Genomic DNA, 22,453 nt, shown 5'->3' on the forward strand with positions numbered 1-22,453 from the left:
TTAAAAAAATTAAAACATGCTAGTCTTTTTGTCGTGAAGCATCGCAGACGCGACGTAGGTTGTCGCCCACAAGAATAGAATAGTGACGTTTTTATGTGGGCGGAGCAGAAAGATCCATCTGGCCGCTTCACTAACGCTAGTTAGCTAGGATTGTTAGCTTGTTTTTTTAACAATGACTGGAGAAAATCAGATATTATCTTAATGTGTAAGGTCACTCAGTGTCCAGGACCGCGATTGCTATTTCCAAACGTTATTTTTAACGGACGGAACCAGATTGGCCGACCCGTAGCCGCCTACACGCTCACTCAATGCATGGACGATCTGACGGGATTAACGTACGTTACCTCGGTTGAGTGGCCTGACTTCTACACCTACCTTATAGAGAAACCGATCGTAAATTGAAACTGAGGGCATATAAATCTTTAGATGCCTATATGGTCCTGTACAAGACTTGTGTGTATGATCCGCAGTTCTTCCGAGCCAGCGCCGAGACCACGACAATGTAAATAGTGACATTACAGTGCGATGTTAATGATGTGAATATTTTCTAGAAATAAAAGTTCCAGATACAGCATATTAATTTTTCATCAATTCTTGCACCAAACAACACAACAAGATGACATTTAATAATAGTAACAATTATTTAAGCTCCTCATTATGTAGCCAAATCTGTGCTGGTTTGTATTGACCACTTTGTTTTGCCGCCAGCTAGCGCCGTGGCGTAACTGTGACGTCAGTGCAAAAGGGGTCTATAGAATTCAATTTATTGTCATTGCATGTCACAGGTACAAGCAACGAAATACAACTGCATCCATCCAGAAGTGCTTTAGCAAGAATATATTACAAGCTATGTACATGCTATGAACAGTAAAGGTTTATAAATATAAACCTTTATGAAACACTATACGAGATGATACGATCTTAAACCGTTGTCGTTTACGAATCCCCACGACACCCTACGTCAAACGGATCGTGCCAAAATTGGGCTAAAATCGTGTAATCTGAACCAGGCTTTGGACGACATGAGGGAGAGTCATTAAGAACATCATTTTTGGGTGAACTAACTAACCCTTTGACTTTCACGATTGCCTGCCTATGCACATGACTTCCAGAACGCTCCGACACTTTACCTGTGAGGAGAAGCATCCCACTGCAGAAGACTTTCACTATCAGTCCTCTCATCCCGCAAGCGTCCCGGCGGAGGCCCTCTCCTCAAGGCTAAAGACTGACACGAGTGACGGTTCACAATGCAATCTCTTCCTACTTCTCTCGGTGCTCCCGTCTTTCCGGCTTCTTTGTATTTTCCCGTTTTGCACAAGCGCACACCCACAGTGGACGGAGCTCTCGGTGCCGAGCGTCCCGGAGCGAGTGGGATAATAATCCACAGATTCCCTCCCTTCCCAGCTGGCTCCTGTCTGCTGACATCAGGAATGCTTATGCCAACTCATTCCTGGAGATGTGGGTTGAGTCCGTGTCCGAGGCCTCAGACCTACACGACTTTCAAGCACTGGCCAGAGGTGACGCACAAGCGATCAGGATTGAAGTTTCTCTGGGAAATGAGAAATCCGCCATCTTCAAGTTGTTAGTCCAAGCTGTGTTGGTCTTTCAGGATCATCTGTCTTAATCCGCTCTCCTGTAAGCGTCTCAGCTCACTTCACTTCACACAAACACACTATTACAACAGAGTTTGTTTTCTGAAGGTTGGGAGTGTCTGTGACTTCAGACTGGATCTGTGATTAAGACTGAGGTGGGAGTTTACACAGTTTCACTCCTACATTTATTAGAGTAAATAATGTTTTTTTGAATATCTAGGATCACTTCATTTGTTAAAGTGGTGACTTCATATCAGTTTAAAGGGAAAATGGATTCTGCTGAAAAAGTCCCCCTGTGGTGAAAATCCAGCTTTTAATGTTGTTTACGTGTCTATGTGTTGCTTTTAATACGTTTTAAGTCAAAAAAATTCATAAGTGGACAGCATTGCTGAGTATTTCATCCTTAAAACTGCAGTGAACCAAAGACCGTTTCAAAAACATGGTTTGAAATCGCTGGTGTTTCTGACGTCACAAACCACCTTGTAACCAATCAGATCAACGAGTGATCGTCAACCAGTGGATCTCTGAGGGAGTGAGTGAGTGGAGGCGGGGCTCATTTGCACATTCATAGCACCACAAATACTAAATGAGGCAAGGGTCTTGAGTTACATTCAAGGCATGAAGGAAAAAATGTTTAAATATGTAATTTTTTAGATCAAAGATGAGTTTTAAGTGATAAAACGATTAACTACAGTGGGACTTTAAAGGAGTAGTTCACTTTAAAAAAAACTTTTGCTGATAATTTACTCACCCCCATGACATCCAAGATGTCCATGTCTTTCTTTCTTCAGTCGAAAAGAAATTAAGGTTTTTGATGAAAACAGTCCAGGATTTTCTCCATATAATGGACTTCAATGGGGTCCAAACGGTTCAAGGTCCAAAAGACACTTTCAGTGCAAACTGCAAACTGTTCAAAGGGCTTTAAACGATTCCAGACGATGAATAAGGGTCTAATCAAGCGAAACGATCGCTCATTTAAAAATAAAAAAAAATAAGTTTAAATTTTATAAGCTCAAATGCTCGCCTTGCTCTGTTCTGTGATGCACGTCCGTGACTCTTTTATTCGAACTCGTTCATCTAAAAGAACAAATCTTTTCCCGAGTCAACTCGTTCATTTCGTTCGTTGAATGAACCAAATGACATGAAAAAAGATTTGTTCATTTGTTCATTTCACGAATGCTCATCATAGAACAGAGCAAGGCGAGCATTTCCGCAAGCGACCGTTTCGCTAGATAAGACCCTGATTCATCGTCTGGAATCGTTTAAAGCCCTTTGAAGCTGCACTGAAACTCTCATTTGGACCTTGAACCTTTTGGACCCCATTGAAGTCCATTATATGGAGAAAAATCCTGGAATGTTTTCATCAAAAACCTCAATTTCTTTTCGACTGAAAAAAGAAAGACATGGACATCTTGGATGACATGGGGGTGAGTAAATTATCAGCGAACGTTTTTTTTAAAGTGAACTACTCCTTTAATCGTTTTTTTTTACGTTAAAATATATGCATTATGAACAAAGAACCGTCATTATTTCCAAGCTAGGTGTTTTTGTTAATCCTGTCTTCATTTAGTTGTGAATGGGTCTCCCACTGTTTGATAATGCCTATCATTTCTCCCCTTTCGGGAAGGAAAAAAAATTCACTCCCCCATCCAAACTTTGAGGACACCGGATATCAGATTTGCACAATCCATACACACAGGTTTCCCTCGCTCGAAAGCTTGCCAGACCTCCCGTGCCTAGTTACAGTTGCTAAACCATGAGTGGCGTGGCTTAGCGAAGGGTCAATTGGATATATTTGCATTATTTGGATTGTTTTACAGATCGGAGCAGACGTACACACCTGTGAACCCCGGCGGACACCGGCACTGAAATGCATTGACGAGATCTTCACAGGTTCCTCCGTTGTCACACGGTGCCGACTCACATTCGTTGATGTCCACTGAACAGTTTTCACCTGAGAAACAGAGACGCTGCGGTCGGTCACTGATGCGCTTTAATGCTGTGTGAGCAGCGGTCAGCGGCGTTTCTCACCAGTGAACCCAGCCAGACAGTGGCACAGGTATCCAGACGCGCGCTCGTAGCTGAAGTCCTGGTCCAGTTCAGGAAAGACCCGGTAGTGTCTCGCGTCGGACCGCTGGAAACATTCACCACCGTTTACACACGGCCGTGCGTCACACTCGTCCACGTCAACCTCACAGTTCTCGCCTTCATATCCTGAAATAAAGAACAGAACTGACTTTACACTTCATACTTTCAATGAGCTTTTAGTAGTGTTGTTGTCAAGTTTGTACAAATGTATATTGTAAATGTGTGTGATTCATTGTGTGCTATTGCTATTTAAGTTTAATTTATTTTTATTTCAATCTTATTTTATATTTATTTCCATGTGATCATTTTAATGCTTTAACATTTTTATTTTTTGTTTGGTTTAAGTTGTCTCAACTATTATCGATAGGCCAATTTTATTTTATTTCACAGAAATGTTTTTAATAAATTGATTTTTAGGAAAGGAATTTATTTTAGTTAGGAAAATAACCATTTCATAATTCCACTAAATATCACCAGCTGATTAAAAGACAATTACGAGCAAAAAATTTTTATTTTTGTTATTATATAAGGTAAGTTAAATATATTAAAATAATGGGGCTGTCAAACGATTAAATCGCATCGAAAATAAATAAAAAAATTAAAAAATATTATTTTTGTTATTATATAAGGTAAGTTATTGAATAGAAATATGTTAAAATAATGGGGCTGTCAAACGATTAATCGCAATTAAATCGCATCCAAAATAAAATTTTGTGTTTTTCTAATATATGTGGGTGCACTGTGTAGGCCTATAATTATTTATATATATAAATAGACACACATGAATGTATATTTAAGAAAAAATATTTATATTTATACATAATATAAATTATATATAAATATATATACATGAAAATATTCTATAAATATATACAAGCATGTGTAAAATAATTATACACAGTGCACACACATATATTAGATAAACACAAACTTTTATTTTGGATGCGATTAATCGCGATTAATTTGACAGCCCTAAAAAATAAATATCTAATGCAATGCAGTAGGCTATAAATACAGTCAAAATACTTCGTTTCATACAGTTTTTGCAGCTCAGGGATTTTATACTGAACTAAAACTGAAAGTAAAACCATAAAAAACTTTTCGTTACTTGAGTTGAAATAAAAATACAGAGAGAGTATAAATATTTATTTAAATATAAATATATCAAATAAAAACTGATTCAAAATATGAATTAAAACTAGAATAGCATGTCAATGGTCCTAAAATAACACTGGCTGCAGCATTAACACATCTTATGTTTACAGTAAAGCTAGTCGTGATTTAGTAGACGCGTTTATCCAAAGCGACTTTCACACTTGGATCAGACAGAGGTTACGAGCAACGTTGACAGTTCACGGATCAACGCTTCCCAGATCTTTAACCTCGAAGCCCTATTAAGCAGCATTTATAAAAGCATACGTGCTTCTGCTTCATTGGTGAGGGGAAATGTAACTATCAATAAGTTTAAAGAAAGATTAAAAAGTAGGGTGAGGTTAAAAGCTCCGTGGAGAAGATTATCACTTGAACAGATGGACACTGATACGAAAGAAGATTTATAATCTGAATCCACTATAATTTGTTTGTTTTATACTTATATTGCTTCTTTCCTGAATAATAAATGTAAAGGATTTGTTGTGGAGTGAGGAAATTAAACACAAGTTTATAGAGTTTATAATGTTTTTAAACCAGAATTTGATATAATTTTTAAATGTATAAAATGTCAAATGTAAATGAAAATATTAATGTAAAATAAAATGTGACTCATCTGTTTCATATAATATAATATAATAGTGTAAAATAAAGAAATAAAATGTGACAATTTCTTTTCTGTCAACAATGCAATTTTGAACCATTCATTTCATATACTGTATACATTCAATACACTCACTAGCCACTTCATTAGGTCACCTGTTCAACTGCTCATTAACACAAATAGAGCATCTCTGAACACACAACACACCAAACCTGGAAGCAGAAGAGCTACAGCAGCAGAAGACCACACATAGTATTTATTCAATGCTAATGTTCATTTAAATCTTATGGTTCTCTTTGCAATTGCTTACATGTTTCTCTAGGTGGCAGTGTACGGAGGCGTTAATTCAGTTAATTTTTCATGAGAAAAAAAAATTTGCTCTGTTTTTCTGAATTAATGAGTTAATTTTTCATGAGAAAAAAAATTTGCTCTGTTTTTCTGAATTAACGAGTTAATTTTTCATGAGAAAAATTTTTTTTGCTCTGTTTTTCTGAATTAATTACTTAATCTTTCATGAGAAAAAAAGTTTTTGCTCTGTTTTTCTGAATTAATGAGTTAATTTTTCATGAGAAATTTTTTTTTGCTCTGTTTTTCTGAATTAATGAGTTAATTTTTCATGAGAAAAAAAGTTTTTGCTCTGTTTTTCTGAATTAATGAGTTAGTTTTTCTTGAGAAAAAAAGTTTTTGCTCTGTTTTTCTGAATTAATGAGTTGATTTTTCATGAGAAAATTTATTTTTGCTGTTTTTCTGAATTAACTCATTAATTCAGAAAAACAGAGCAAAAAAAAAATTTCCATTAAAAATTAACTCGTTAATTCAGAAAAACAGAGCAAAAAATTTTTTTCTCGTGAAAAATTAACTCATTAATTCAGAAAAACAGAGCAACATTTTTTTTTCTCATGAAAAAATAACTCGTTAATTCAGAAAAACAGAGAAAAAAATTTTTTTCTCATGAAAAATTAACTCGTTAATTCAGAAAAACAGAGCAACATTTTTTTTTTCTCATGAAAAATTAACTCGTTAATTCAGAAAAACAGAGTAGATTTTTTTTCTTCAAGTGAATGCAATACGCCTCCGTAGCAGTGTGCTGTAAGAGATCATCACTGATTTTTTTTTTTTATTTGTATAGTTTTTTTTTTTTTTTGCATTATGTACAAGACAGGGAACGAACAAAAACTGTAAGACACTTCCATTTAGATAAATACAGAATTTGAGATCATCACTGATTTCATCATGCTGTAATTGATAGTGCATTTGAATGCATGAATAAACACAATGGGCTCTATGCACGGCGTTATTTCCGGTGAAGCATTAGGGATGCTCGATAACTTCCGCCGATCATAGAGTCCAATGCAATACCGAGAATTTATATTGAATTTTATACTCCATGGTTATACTAATGAAACGTTAGTCACAAAAACAGATAAAACAGACACCCCTCGTTGTGTTTATGCTTCTTTTTAAAATTATATTAAATAAACATAACTATATATAAAATTACATCTAAACGTACGTACGTTTCGTTTCAAAGACGGGAGGACAGTAAATATTGAAGACTCTGCCATAATCCCGTTTTCTCCGGTTTTCCTCCGCTTTAATCTCCACAACCGGAAATGGACGAGCATCCTTACGTCAAATGCGGAACTTATGCGTGCATATAGCCCATAGCGATATGATGAACAGGTTGAATTAAAGACGGGTTACCTGGCCAGCAGAGGCAGGAATACTGGTTAACTCCTTCCTGGCAGGTGGCAGCGTGCAGACAGGGGTCAGACACACACTCGGGGATGTCTTCTTCACAGAAAGAGCCCATAAATCCAGTGCCACTGCAGTCACACTCAAAGCTGTAATGCAGAGCACAGTCTGATGTGTCAAGAAATCATTTTACACGTGAGCTGCGGTTTGAACCCTTTTAAAGGACAAACATCATCTCTGTTCATTGTTTTAGTGTTTACAGTTTAATGATGTACAAAAGCTTTTAAACTCATTCCATTTAGCTAAAAACTGCTTTAATGCTTCAATATTTCCACCTTAAATACTTCAGAATACATATGGAATACAGTAACAGTATTATAGTCAATAATGATCATGTTTGATCACCAAAATGACATATTTAAAAGTTTTTTCCTTAAAATATCTTGAATGTAACTCGACACCCTTGCCTCATTTAGTATTTGGGATTCTGTGAATATGCAAATGAGCCCCGCCTCCACTCACTCACTCAGGTCAGAGATCCACTAGTTGACGATCACACGTTGATCTGATTTGTGACGTCAGAAACACCAGCGATTTCAAACCGTGTTTTTGAGACTGTTGATGACCTACTTTATGTGTCTATGTGGTGTTTTTAATACTAACGCATATTAAAACAGCATATAGACACATAAACAACATTACAAGTTGGATTTTCACCACAGGGGGACTTTAAAAACGTAAGTGTTTAATGTTGTTTATATGTCTGTTTTTGATATGCTGAAAGACAAACTATGAGAAAATTCAAAAGTCAAGCGAGTCCATCAGGTCGTCACTGATCGAGTGGAGGCGGGGACTAATTTGCATATTTATTGTTCCTGTAGAACTCAACCAATCAGTTGACAAAGCTCAGATTGATCAAATACACTCACCTGTTCACCCTATCCACACACGTCCCTCCATGTTGGCAGGGTGAACTGTCACACTCGTTGATGTCCAGCTCACAGTTAATGCCCTCGTACCCCGACACACACGCACAGGTGTACAGACCCACGTGATCATGACAGGTGGCGCCGTTCTGACAGGGATCCTCGTCACATTCATCAATGTCAACCTCACAGTTCACTCCTGCAGGACGGTACAACACACACACACACACACACACACAGTACTATGATGCTGCATTTCCTATATAACATTAACAGAGTTTTTAAACATTGTATAACTTCTAACGGTGCATTTTGAAAATGATGATAATTCAGTACTATGGTATACACTAGTACCAGTCCAAGCTTGACTGAACTTTTTTCATGATCTTTATTTAATTTCTTTTTAGATGCTGTGCAAAAAACTGCTTAAATGTCTGAAATTGTTTTTGTAGACAAATATAAATTGTCTGTAAATAGAATTCTTTATACATCTACTGTTTAGAAAAAAATATAAATAAATAAACAAATAAATATATAATAAACTAGTTAAATAGTTCATTTTAAATTAATAGAGGGAACATCCAAAGAAAATCAAATATAAGATTTTTTTTACATAATTATTATAAATAAATAAATACATTTTATTTGCAGTGAAGTCGGCGGAGAGAATATCCAAGAAAAGTCAATTATAAAAATATTTTAAAAATATTATTATAAATAAATAAATACATACATTTTATTTGCATTGAAGTCGGCTGAATGTCCAAGAAAAGTCAATTATAAAAATATTTTTAAAATATTATTATAAATGAATAAATATTTGCATCCAAGTTGTCTGAGAGAATGTCCAAAAGAAACTCAAATATAACAATATTATAATAAAATGATAAATAAATAAATATATAAATAAACATTTGCTGTGCATTCGGCACAGATAGTGTTCAAAGAAACTCAAATTTATTGGTTAAAAATTTTTTTGTCAATAATAACTCATATTCACAACTCTATTTTTATTTTAAAATATGAAAAAAAAAAATATTCATAAAGAATCAGCAGACTCTTCTATGGGGTAATGCTTATAAGATAAGATAATATGCTTTAATTCATTGCAAAGTTTCCTGTATTGTAACAATCTTATTTTGTAACCGAATGTTATGTTTATGGTCTTCATGATTGTAAATGTGTTTTTTTTGTAACAAAAAATAAATAATTATAATATTAATAATAAATATTTGATGGGTAGTGTATATTAAAGTAGATTTAAACACAGTGTCTAGGCTGAAACAAGGCTAAATTTGGGTTTTCAGTGAAAATGTATTAGACATCTAAACCTATGAATTGACTAGTCAAGAGTGAAGAAATAAAACCAAACACCTTGTTATCACTGTTCACTTTGCTTACATGATGGAATTTGATACATCTCGCAAGTTATTTCATTGTATTAAGGTTATTTCATCTAGAAGTGAGTTACTCATAGCCGGACTGTCTCTGGTCTATAGTTCACCGAGACGAGGACATGACGGATATTGCTAGCTAGCCACAGTGCTTACCCGTAAACCCAATCAGACATTCGCAGATGTACCGGTCCTTCCCGTTGATGCACGTCCCGTTGTTCTCACAGGGTTGGGATGCGCACTCGTTGATGTCAATGTCACAGTGGTAACCTTGAAAACCAGGTACGCAGAAGCACTGATACACACCAGGACCGTCCTGACAGATGGCACCGTTCCTGCAGGGCTGCGACACACACTCATCCACGTCTACTTCGCAGTTTTGACCTAGGAAGCCCGCGGGACACTGGCACTCGTATCCGTTCGGCGCCCACACGCAGGTGGCGTTGTTGTGGCACGGGTCATCGGCACAGTGTCGGACCCTCGTCCTGCAGTCCTCCCCGCTGTATCCGCTGGGACAGTGACACGAATATCCGTTCTCCTCATCCACACAGAAGCTCTTGACCCCCGCACAGGGGCTGCTCTCACATTCATCGATGTTCAGGTCGCAGGCGAGTCCGGCGAACCCGGCGGGACACACACAGGTGTGGTTGCGCGTCCCTAAAATGCTCACACACTTGTAGACACAGTCTGCTTTGTCACACGGGTTGTATAAATGCTCACAGTGTGCACCGACGTATAGAGGCGGAGAGTAAGAACACACACACTTGTAAGCGCCCAGAATCGGTACACACGTGCCGTTGTTCTGGCATGGAGAAGGCACACACACTTCAGACGTGACCGGGCAGAACACACCTGCGGGTACAGAACACCAATCATTTATTTATTCATTCATTTATTTACTTACTGATTTGCTGCTTCCTTCCTTCCTTACTTACTTACTACTTCCTTCCTTACTAATTCCTTTCTTCTTTCCTTCCTTACTAGCTACTTCCTTCCTTCCTTCCTTATTTAGTTACTTGCTTCCTTCCTTACTTACTTACTACTTCCTTCTTTACTACTTCCTTCCTTACTAATTCCTTTCTTCTTTCCTTCCTTACTAGCTACTTCCTTCCTTCCTTCCTTATTTAGTTACTTCCTTCCTTCCTTCCTTACTAGAAGGAAATAGCCGAAACTCGTAGCAGTGACACGAATATCCTCATCCACACAGAAGCTCTTGACCTTCTTTACTTACTTCCTTCCTTCCTTACTTCCTTACTACTTCGTTCTTTCCTTACTTACTAACAACTAACTTCCTTCCTTATTTACTTCCTTCCTTACTACTTCCTTCCTTCCTAAATCCTTCCTTCTTTCCTTCCTTACTAACTACTTCCTTCCTTACTAACTACTTCCTTCCTTACTAACTACTTCCTTCCTTACTAACTACTACCTTCCTTACTAACTACTTCCTTCCTTACTTACTAACAACTTCCTTCCTTCCTTATTTAGTTACTTCCTTCCTTACTACTTCCTTCCTTCCTTACTTACTAATTCCTTCCTTCTTTCCTTACTAGAAGGAAATAGCCAAAACTTGTAGCAGTGACACGAATATCCGTTATCCTCATCCACACAGAAGCTCTTGGCCTTCTTTACTTCTTTCCTTCCTTCCTTACTTACTAACAACTTCCTTCCTTTCTTATTTACTTCCTTCCTTCCTTCCTTTCTTACTACTTCCTTCCTTACTTACTAATTCCTTCCTTCCTTCCTTAATACTTCCTTCCTTCCTTCCTTCCTTCCTAACAACTTCCTTCCTTCAGATTGGGACTTTCTCAGTTCAGTTTTGATTAGTGCACAATCCTGCTTTGCACCTGGAATGTGAAGAATGACATAAAACACCTCATACACTTGACCTTTAACCTCGACTTGCTCTAGGGTCACAGGCCCTTCAGTGTGCGAGTACGCAAGCAGTTAACCGACTTTCTAAATTCTGGACAAACACTTCATCCAATGCAATTTGGTTTTAGAAAAAGATTCTCGACCAAAATGGCTACCTGCTATTTTGTTGAAAAAATCAAATCTAAATCGAATAATCCAAATTAGAGTTTAGTTAGAAAACAGAATGCAGAATTGCAATTTGAATGTAATTTACGAGTTAAAAAAGACTAGACAGACAGACAGACAGACAGACAGACAGACAGACAGACAGACAGATAGACAGACAGACAGACAGACAGACAGACAGACAGACAGACAGACAGACAGACAGACAGACAGACAGACAGATAGATAGATAGATAGATAGATAGATAGATAGATAGATAGATAGATAGATAGATAGATAGATAGATAGATAGATAGATAGATAGATAGATAGATAGATAGATAGATAGATGTCTTCTGCGTGACAGAGTAAGAGTAAGTGAGATTTTAGTAAGTAAAACAGACATTCAGAAGATTCACCTCACAGAGATCTGGCACACTCAAAGCCTCTTACAGAAACTCCACACGCGTGTGAACAGTACGAGTTCATGTCACGAGATCTCAGATGAGAGACCTTTAAAACGACATTCAGGACAAGTGTGTTGTAGATACCAGACCTGAACACACACATCGGGCTGGAAAGGCAGATTTAGACTGGGATTGCACTGGGATAAAGGGGTTTTGGCCCTCACTAGCACCTCCACCGGCAGATGGGTGCGCGACGTAACCGTCTTACACACTCACACACACTGACTTAACCTACACCAGATGCTCCGTCAATGGATTGTGTCAGCTTGATCGACCACCGCTCCCCGAGAGTAATCCGTCCACACACACGTGATGCTGAATATACCTGTCAATCATTCACAAAGCCTGCAAACCCTCAAACTGTCCATGCTGGGGACGACGACTGAGAAATCACTGCCAATGTCACACTTTTATGAGTGTAGTTTACAATCCAGCTTAACAGAAACAGGCTTCACCATGAACAGAGAACAGTGAAGTTAGGCTTGTAAATAGAAAGGTTATGCATTAGTTAAACTACACCAGCACTTACTGTATAAGCAGAACACACTTTTCTATCCCATTATTGGTTTTTGTTATTTTGAGGATCAGTCGATTTTAGGTTTAAGGATCTAAATGTTGGTTATTGCATTAGCTAACAATTCATTAATCGTTGGTAACATTAGTCAGACTGTTAGTTCATGTCAACTCAGGTCCATTACATAACATTAACACACAACTTTTGATTTTAATAATGTAAATCTGTAGTCATTTAGTAAATGCTGACATGGACAGAATAAATGCTTTAAAAGTATTTAGCATTGTTAGTTAATATAGTTAACTTCGTGGATTTTATGCTTTATGGTGTATTTTGCGGTTGATTTATTACATTTAGTAAAGCTCTTTATGTCTAATTTTAATGTCTCTTTTTACCATTTATAAAGCATATAAATACAGAAAAGTTATATATAAAGTTATTATTATTATTAAAGATAAAAAAAAATTAAACGCGTCTTAATATTCTACACAGTTTTCTCAAGGAAATGTATTTTGTTTAAGGATGTTTGGAAGGCAGAAATACTGAATAAGAAGCATTTTAAACATCAGTCTTTTAACATACACTCTTAGAAAAAAGGGTTATATGTAGCATAGGTTTCTTTACTCAACTCCAAAGGACATTTTATGCTAAAAAAAAGGTTCAATAATGACAAGAAAGAACACTTTTGGCACAAAGGTTCTTTAAAGGCTATTATTCGTTCATATTACATTATTCTGCAACATTTTGTAGTTTGTTTATTAAACTGTTGTAGTACATTTTAATCATGCTGATTTTTGGAGGATAAAAACTGAAATGTCACTCTTTGTGTGATATTGATTAATTACATTTTTTAACCACCATATCTTGAATTTTGTGATCATTCACATGCATTGGATTTTAGGGGTTCCAAATACGTAGCGCTTTAGAACCTTTTAAGGTTCTATATAGAACCTTTCCTTCTAAGAGTGTAAGCCTTCACACTTTCAGTAAACAAGAGAGAGAGAGAAACTGTGTCAGGAGGTCTATAGTGACTGTGAATGACCTACAGTCTCCTCTAATCCAGGATCATCCGAGAGAGAGAGAGAGATGAGCTTTAGAAAGAGACTTGAACACTGATCGTCAATAAAAAGAATAGATGGGTCCACTTTATTTTGATAGTCCACTTTCGACATCCTACTATAAGTAACTACATGTCAACTAAGAGTATTAGACTGTCAGCTTAACATCTGCTAACACTTTATTTTGATGCTCCTGAACAGACATTTTACAGACTATAAGTAACTTAGGATCTACAAGTCAACTTATTCTACTAACCTGAGCCTAACAGTCCACTATAGTCTACTAATCCTCTAATGATGGTTAGTTGACATGAAGTTACAAAGTTACAAGTAGAAAGTGGACTGTTGAAATAAAGAGTTACCAATAGATGTTGTTGTTGAAATAAAAGTGCAGATCTGAAGTCTAGACGGGGCAGGCAGAGCTTACGATGGGCTTCAGGAGCTTCACTTTACAATAAAGTCCAGTGAAAAACATCTCGGATCTGCAGAGGAGTCCTCGAACCCCCTCAGAGAGACGTACGGTATGAACCCTCAGGACAGAAGACTGTCTCCGACCCCCGTCCCGAGGAAAACCACTATAGATCCTTTAATAAACACATACCATTGAGTATTATTCGCTTCTCTACGAGCCAGTGTGTCTAATCAGCAAACTCAACCTTTTACATAACCTGGAACAATGATGATTAATCACGTCTACCATAAAAGTTTGTAAATATACACACACACACACATATGTATATACATTTTCAAACTTTTATGTCAGATGCACTTAACCTGTTTGACAGCAATAGCTTTTTTTGCTTAGTATTTTTATCTTAAAAATCAAAAATCAAGATAAATTTACTTGAGAAGCAAAATTACTCACAAAAATCAGCAAAATTAAAGGAGTAGTTCACTTTTAAAAAAAACTTTTGCTGATAATTTACTCACCCCCATGTCATCCAAGATGTCCGTGTCTTTCTTTCTTCAGTCGAAAAGAAATTAAGGTTTTTGATGAAAACATTCCAGGATTTTCTCCATATAATGGACTTCAATGGGGACCAAACGGTTCAAGGTCCAAATGAGAGTTTCAGTGCAGCTTCAAGAGGCTTTAAATGACACCAGACGATGAATAAGGGTCTTATCTATAGGAACTTTTGAGTCATGACTCGAAAAAAGATTTGTTCATTTTGATGAGTTCAAACAGGAGAGTCACGAACGCTCATCACGGAACAGAGCAAGGCGAGCATTTGTGCTTATAAAACTTAAACTTTTTTATTTATTTATTAAATGAGCGATCGTTTCGCTAGATAAAACCCTTATTCATCATCTGGTGTCATTTAAAGTCCTTTGAAGCTGCACTGAAACTCTCATTTGGACTTTGAACCGTTTGGTCCCCATTGAAGTCCATTATATGGAGAAAATCCTGGAATGTTTTCATCAAAAACCTTAATTTCTTTTCGACTGAAGAAAGAAAGACATGGACATCTTGGATGACATGGGGGCGAGTAAATTATCAGCAAAGTTTTTTTTTTTTAAAGCGAACTACTCCCTTAAGTGAGTTTGTACTTAAAACCAGAAAAAAATGGGAAAACAATGTTATTTTTCTAACTGTACAAACATATTACCTTCTTTTATGCATAAATATCTTATATAAAAAATATAAGTTTAATGTATCTTCATTTAAACGCCCCTTTAAGAATAATTTGATATTTGTACTGGAAAGCAAGACAGAAACACAGAGTAAGAAAAATCATTTTTGCGATGTTTTCCAGTATTTAAACTCCACACAGATCCCTGCACACACACACATGTACAGTCTCTCGCTTGAAGGCATGTTTCTGTCATGTTTTCTTTGTCATAGCCAGTCAAAAATATATTGCATATTTCAACCAACTCCTGAACAAACGAGAATCAGACATGTGGCTCCATGTTCAACATTAAGTGAGAGCCGCTCCTGGACTTCATCACACACTCATTCTGACGGGAGAAACTCGACACAGCTCACATTAGTGTCTGAAGACGCTTTAACCCATGCAACGCTTTAGTGTGTGTAAAGGAGGACATGTGTGTGTGTGTTACTGTTATCTGACCCGACGACCTCTGACATCTGTGTGTCCGACAGATGAACCTCCTGAGATGGAGGAATCCTGAGCCTGGCACAGACACACACCAACGGCAGAGAGAGCAGGGAGGAAACACACACACACACACACACACACAGACTCATACTCTCACTCTCACACACTCCCTCAACACTCTCTCTCTCACACACACACACACAACCATTCAAAAGAAGTCATTTAAAAAAATATATTATTCAATTAATGAAATTAATATTTTTATTGAGGAAGGATGCATTAAATTGATCCATTATTTTTGGTAAACCCCTATTTAAAAGAAAATTAAAATTAAATATTATATATTTTAAGCTAAAAAGAGCAAATGTGAAAACTGTGAAACTGTGTGTTTTGAGTCTCACTTCATCTATCTGAGATAAGCGAGTGTTTCTGTGCTGTTCTGATGCAAAAACATCCCTCTATACTGGAAAACACAAACACTTTTCTGGAGATCATGAGTTTACCGTCACTAAATGCTCGGAAAACAACAATAACTCCCTGGAGAAAGAATCTTACATTCTCAAACACAAAGTAAGTTGATCCAGTCATGGTCACGGCTTCATCGGAGCTTAAAATACATTCAGTCGAAACAACTGTGAGCTGCTATTCCACTTAAACACAAAGAGTGAAGTGGCGGCGCTCTCCAGCGGGGTTTCCATGGCGATGGTCAACTATGGCGCACATCTTGCCCTGTGCTTTCAATCTGCCCAAAAGTACCCAGAATTCAGGCTTCCCGCAAGTGCAGAAATAGGTCATGGCTTCATTAGGGTGGAGCTCCTGAAATCACTCGCACTGAAACTCCCACCAGAACAATGAGAGACACTCATCCGAACGACATGATGACACGCTACTGTCATTCATAAGCTACAAACAGCTCATTAGTTACAAGCATCAAGTTTACTACTGCTCAAGCTAACGGACGGTGAATCACCCAGACCCGAATGATTCCTCAAATCATGTTGTTGAGGAGATTGTGCTGCTATTTTACTACAGTAAGTGATCAGATGCAGCATTTCCACCTGCTGGACTAGAAAACAGGTGGAAAAATCCCACAGGTGCACATTAAAGCAGGAAACTCACCAAAAACAGCCTAGCAACGCCCTAGCAATCACCCACAACATCCTGCAAATAGCAATGCCCAACAACACCCAATAAACCACCAAGCGATGCCCTAGCAACCACCCACAACATCCTAGAAATAGCCTAGCAACGCCCCAGCAATTACCCAAAACCCCCTAGAAATATCCTAACAATGCCCTAGAAATCACAAACAACACTCTAGAAACAGCCTAGCAATGCCCAACAACACCCTATAAACCACCAAGCAATGCCCTAGCAACCACCCACAACACCCAAGAAAGAGCCTAACAACGCCTATAGCAATCATCCACAATATCCTAGAAACAGCACTGTAATGCCCTAGCAAACACCCACCACACCCTAGAAATGGCCTAATGACACCCTAGCAACCACCCACAACACCCTAGAAACCACCAAGCAATGCCCTAACAATCATCCACAGCAACCAAGAAACAGCCAAGCAATGCCCTAGCAACCACCCACAACACCCAAGAAAGAGCCTAACAACGCCTATAGCAATCATCAACAATATCCTAGAAACAGCACAGTAATGCCCTAGCAACCACCCACCACACCCTAGAAACGGCCTAATGACACCCTAGCAACCACCCACAACACCCTAGAAATCACCAAGCAATGCCCTAGAAACCACCAAGCAACGCCCTAGCCATCGTCAACAACAACCTAGAAACAGCCCAGCAATGCCCTAGCAACCACCAACAACACCCTATCAACCACCAAGCAATGCACTAGCCTATAGCAACAACCTACCACTGGATCCTAGAAACAGCCTCGCAAAACACCCTAGCAATCCCCTATAAATCACCTAGCAACGCCCTACCAACAAACCACAACACCCTAGTAACTGAAAAGCAAATGGCAACACCTGTGAAAAAGTTATTTGAAGCACCACGTTACTTTCAAAAGGAGAGTAAATGATGACAGAATTGAGTGACCCATCCCTTCAGTCATTGTCGTGATAAGAGATTGCGTGAGTTTTTGAATCGAATCACAATCTTTTAACGATCTTGCAGCTTTACATTGTATGCAACCGAGTTTACACCAAAACGCATGTTTTTAATATTAGTTTCCCCCTCAGGAAGCCAGCAGCAGCTGAACGAGTGTGTGTGTGTGTGTGTGTGTGTGTGTGTAAGTGAGGGCCTTTTCTGATTCTCACTCATTCTGAAGGATCTGACGGCCAGCTGGCCGCACTCGTCCTCTACATGCGCTAATTCCCAATTACTGCACCTCTTCTCTTCAGGACACCCCACCGCAGATGGTGCCACTACACAAATCCAACTCTCTCTCTCTCTCTCTCTCTCTCTCTCACACACACACACACACACAGTAAACGCATCTGCTTGCAAGACATAACCTGCCAACTGCAGATGCTCAGCCTCATGATGCAGAACTCTTCACTGAGACACTTGTTGCATTCAATCCTTTAATTAGACGCTTTAGAGAACCAAAACAAAACATATAAAGTCTAATAATAATATAATGCTGTGTGTCACTAACAACACTCCGTAGTGAACATGCTATTCTATATAAAAATGTTAATGATATAGGCTACGAACTGTTTTCTATTCGACTGTTCAAAAGTTCGGGGTTTGTTAGCCTAGATATATTTTAAAATGTTTTGAAAGAAGTTTCTTTTACTCATGCACTACAAATTTCTATATGAATATAAAATGTAATCAAAGCTGAATTATCATCATTAGGCCTACTCCAGTCTTCGGTGTCACATGATCCTTCAGAAATCACTCTAATATAATGATTATAATGAAACCGTCATATTTTTTAGACACAAAGTTCAAACGAACATCATTTATTTGACATATAAATCTTCTGAAACATTATAAATGTCTTTAGTCTGTCACTTTTGATTAAAACAATATAACTATAGCCTACCCTTCTCGCGGTGTTTGGATTATACTCAAAATGATCTTTAGAAATAACCTTAAGTCAAATACGAACTGATAAAACGTGTCTTACCCAGCTTGAACATCAGTGACAGCAGGACTGCTCTTTTATACCGCAAATAAATCCGTCCAAACTCCATGTCCTGAAGTGATGCTCGACTTCCAGACTTTAAACCCGCGCACACGTGTGGAAATATTCCCACATCATCGTGTTTTCATCCTGAGTGAAGCTCTGTGTGTTCTCCGAGTCTCACACACACTCGCGGCTGTGATAAACTCTCTGCGGGATAATGGAAAACACGGCGTGGATGTTTATTCTTTATTCTGCTTCTATAAAACTCCCTTCTGCTGGAATGGATGGAGGAGCACGATCTGTCAAATCTTCATCTCTCTCTCTCTTTCTCTTTCACTCACTATGATTGTCACTGAATAACTCCTCCCTCCCTCTCTTCAGAGGAGCAGATGGCCATTACCTCTGATCACATTTGCATGACCTTCATAACAAACGAGTGTTAGTTTAAGCTAATTCCGCTGTTAAACCTGCATGATATGGGGGGAAAGAAGATTAGAGAGGGGGAGGGAGAGAGAGAATCTTCATTATTCTATAAATCATCAAAACTGCATGCATAATAATAACAATAATAGACAGATAAAGTTGCTTAAAGTAGTTTTAGATGAAGTAGCCTAAACTTTTGAACCAAAATATGTGTTTATGAGGTCAGATCTGTATTAAAAAACCCGATCACACTAAATGCGTCTTTATAGCACGCATGCGTATTGAGTTTTTACGTGCATAGGCTATGATACGCGTTGGTTTGGTGTGGGGTGGGGTGCGTGTATACATTTGGCTAGAATTAGTGGGGAAATGACCTGCGTATCAAATGCACGCGAAAAACTGTGTCTCACGTAAAAACTCATTTTCGCATAAATTACACGACAATACACGATGCGTGTTATAGAGACGCATTTACGTGAGCCGACAGGAGTAAACGGACCGCTGACAGCAGCTGTTCACATTCATTGCCCATCATATTCAAATAATAGGCTAATACAATTTTTGTCACATGACTATATTAGCATGTTAACGGTGTAGAGAGGTTTATGAGAAAAAGTTCAAGTTCAAATGTGTTTTTTTTACTCTTAACCAGGGATATTAAACTTAACTAAAACCATAATTTTTTTTTACTTAAAATAATATTTATATACTGTACATACACACACATTTTTTGTTTAAATTGATTGAAATAACTAAAACTGAAATAAATTACAAATAAATAAAACATTAACATATTAAAGTAACAACAAAAAACATACAACAAAATCTCTGAGTATATCAACTAAACTAAAAATACTGAAATAAAATAAAATTCAAAATGTGAATAGCATCTTAATGATTCTGCTGGTGGTGTAAACACAGGTACTGTATGTTCATCATCGTCTGCATTCCTGACGGCACACACACACACTCATCTCCATGGGTTCGGGATCCCTTTAATGGGCCTGGAAACCTTCCAGACATTTTATTCTAATGAGGGAGATTAAGAGCTTTCCTACACATTCTTGTGGAAGGTGTTTCACTTCAAATCAACCATGTTGAAAAGTTGTACAATGGACCCAATGTTTGTTCCCATACAGCATAAAAACCATAAGTCATGTCACCTTCGGTTATATACACATAGCGATTTTTACAGATTGTCTCAGAGCAGCTTCAAAGAGATAACACTAAAAGTTAAAGAGGCGGTTCAGGATTTTGGACATCGAGGCTCATTTCCAAGTTAGCCTGTGTCATGATTTTTCTAAAAAGTAAACCTAAGCTGCTTCAGTCCAGTAAGTGTTCATCTTGACTTGAAATATTACTCAAGTTATTCTTGCGTTTACCTTTTATAAATCAGGTCAGATGTGACACAGACTCGTGAAGTTTGAGCTGAAGGAGGATTACACTGAAAGACTTTTCAGAGTAAACTCTCGATCAGAGACAGAAGGACTGAGGAGATCGTGCGTGACGATTTATCAGATCATGTTGATCATTTAAAGGCCTGAGACCGCACTTTGTTTGAGACATTAATAAAATCATACAGTGTCTCAGAGATCATCATACACTGTAAAAAAAATATTTTCAAGATTTGTTATTACAACATTTTTTCTTTTGTCAAATCAACTTAAATAATTTATTTAGTTGAGATAACTTGTTATTTTGAGTTTCTGATGATTAAATTAATCTCCTTCATTTGTATTAACAGTTCAATCAACTTAAAATTAAGGCAACCAGGTTACTTACCTTTTTAAGTTAAACTAACAATATTTATTTACAGTGTAGATAGATATGCACTTTAAACACAGAGAGAAAAAGTCCTTTGAAACAGTTCCGAGAAATATTTAATTTTGAGTATTTTTGGCTAATATGTATAAATTAATGTTATTATATTTCTATTTATAAGTAACTATTTCAGGCCATTTTCAATAGATTTCCTCCACTTTATAATAAAGTTTAGTTAGCAATGTAAAGAGTGAACGTTCTAATTGCAAAACATCCTTCAATGATGTGGGGTCAGAACAATGCAACAATGAAGACATGTTTCCTGGAGGATACACTCTCTCTTATCTGCTCTCCTGATGGATGACGTTTCTTAAGCCTCCGAAAGTAACGACACGATCTCATCCCACATGAACGTCACTCTGAAGGAATCCAGCGGGGATCTTTCACCTCATTAATCATCTCTGGAGTTTCTCTCGCTAACGTCTAATATTAAACAGCACTTGTGGATCATTAAGCAGAATCCATGACGCCATGTCCAACTCAGTATCTTAGTAATCTTTTGACAGTAAAAGAACCGTTCAATCGGGTCACGATATTCAGTGAAATGCAAACTAAGAAGAGATTTGAATAAAATACTGTTAAATGTTTTTGAAAACGAACAAGCGGTCTTAAAATTCATTTATAATTTTAGATCTTTTTATGTAACATCTTGAATGTTTTTTGCATTATTTTGGTGTCAAGATTTTCTTATTCAGGATCTAAACAATGCTGGGTTGTTTTAACCCAAATTTGGGTCAAATATGGACAAACCCATATGAAAATGTAATTAAAAATGTAATTAAAAAAATGTGAAAAGTTGAAGTTGACATTTATAACCCAACATTTGGGTTTGTCCATATTTGACCCAAATTTGGGTTAAAACAACCTAGTATTGTTTAGAGTGTATACAGTCTCACTGTGAATTTAAGTTAAATTCGTTAAACCTAAATATTGCGACTGTATTTCCCAAGTAAAGTTCTGGTTTAGAAGTTGTGAAGAAGTCAACGAAAAGACTTTTTACTGGTATAATCTGATTAACTCAAAAAGCAACAAAAAGGAGCCGAATCATCGGTTCATAATGAACAGCAGTTTCAAAGCATCTCATTTCAAGCTAAAATGAGGATCTGAACTGACTCACGATGAGTGTTTCGGGCTCACAGCGACAGGTTCATCATCTCTGAGTCAGATGTGGTTTGATACGGACACTCGGCTCAGAGAAACCTGGAGATAAGAGGAACCACATGTACAGTGTGTACCTGTTGCATTCATCTGTCAGCTATTAGCGCCCTCTATTGGTGCACAAACCGACCTACAGCACTTGTGTGTGTTTGGTTGTAAAGCAAGCAAATGATATAAATGAGCACTCTATCTGACTCTATACTCTAGTGTAGATCTTAATGATACATGTGTCTGACCAGATATATCAGGATCAGTTTACTAACTAACACTGAAGGGTGAAATAAAGGGCTTTCTCCTAATTTATGTATGCATGTATGTGTGCATTTGTGTGCATGTACATGTATGTAAGTGTGTATGTATGCATGTATGTGTG

The 22,453-nt window shown here is 37.4% G+C and overlaps 1 protein-coding gene across 3 annotated transcripts in view; it reads right to left on the reverse strand.

Annotated features, from left to right (window-relative positions):
• Positions 1-18,989, reverse strand: part of crb2b (crumbs cell polarity complex component 2b) — a 36,464-nt gene extending 17,475 nt beyond the window's left edge. For all 3 annotated transcript variants that reach the window (XR_016146573.1, XM_039687415.2, XM_089119888.1), the window contains exons 1-6: positions 18,679-18,989; positions 9,605-10,300; positions 8,058-8,253; positions 7,138-7,277; positions 3,624-3,806; positions 3,433-3,546 (exon numbers count right to left, since the gene is read on the reverse strand). Coding sequence is in view for 2 of the 3 variants with exons in the window: in XM_039687415.2 (XP_039543349.2) it covers positions 3,433-3,546; positions 3,624-3,806; positions 7,138-7,277; positions 8,058-8,253; positions 9,605-10,300; positions 18,679-18,745 (1,396 nt within the window). In the remaining variant the exon portion in view is untranslated. The remainder of the gene's footprint in view (positions 1-3,432; positions 3,547-3,623; positions 3,807-7,137; positions 7,278-8,057; positions 8,254-9,604; positions 10,301-18,678) is intronic.
• Between the last annotated feature and the right edge of the window lie 3,464 nt (positions 18,990-22,453).

This window comes from Pimephales promelas, chromosome 14, assembly GCF_988280905.1.
Source record: "Pimephales promelas chromosome 14, fPimPro1.hap1.1, whole genome shotgun sequence".
NCBI lineage: Eukaryota > Metazoa > Chordata > Actinopteri > Cypriniformes > Leuciscidae > Pimephales > Pimephales promelas.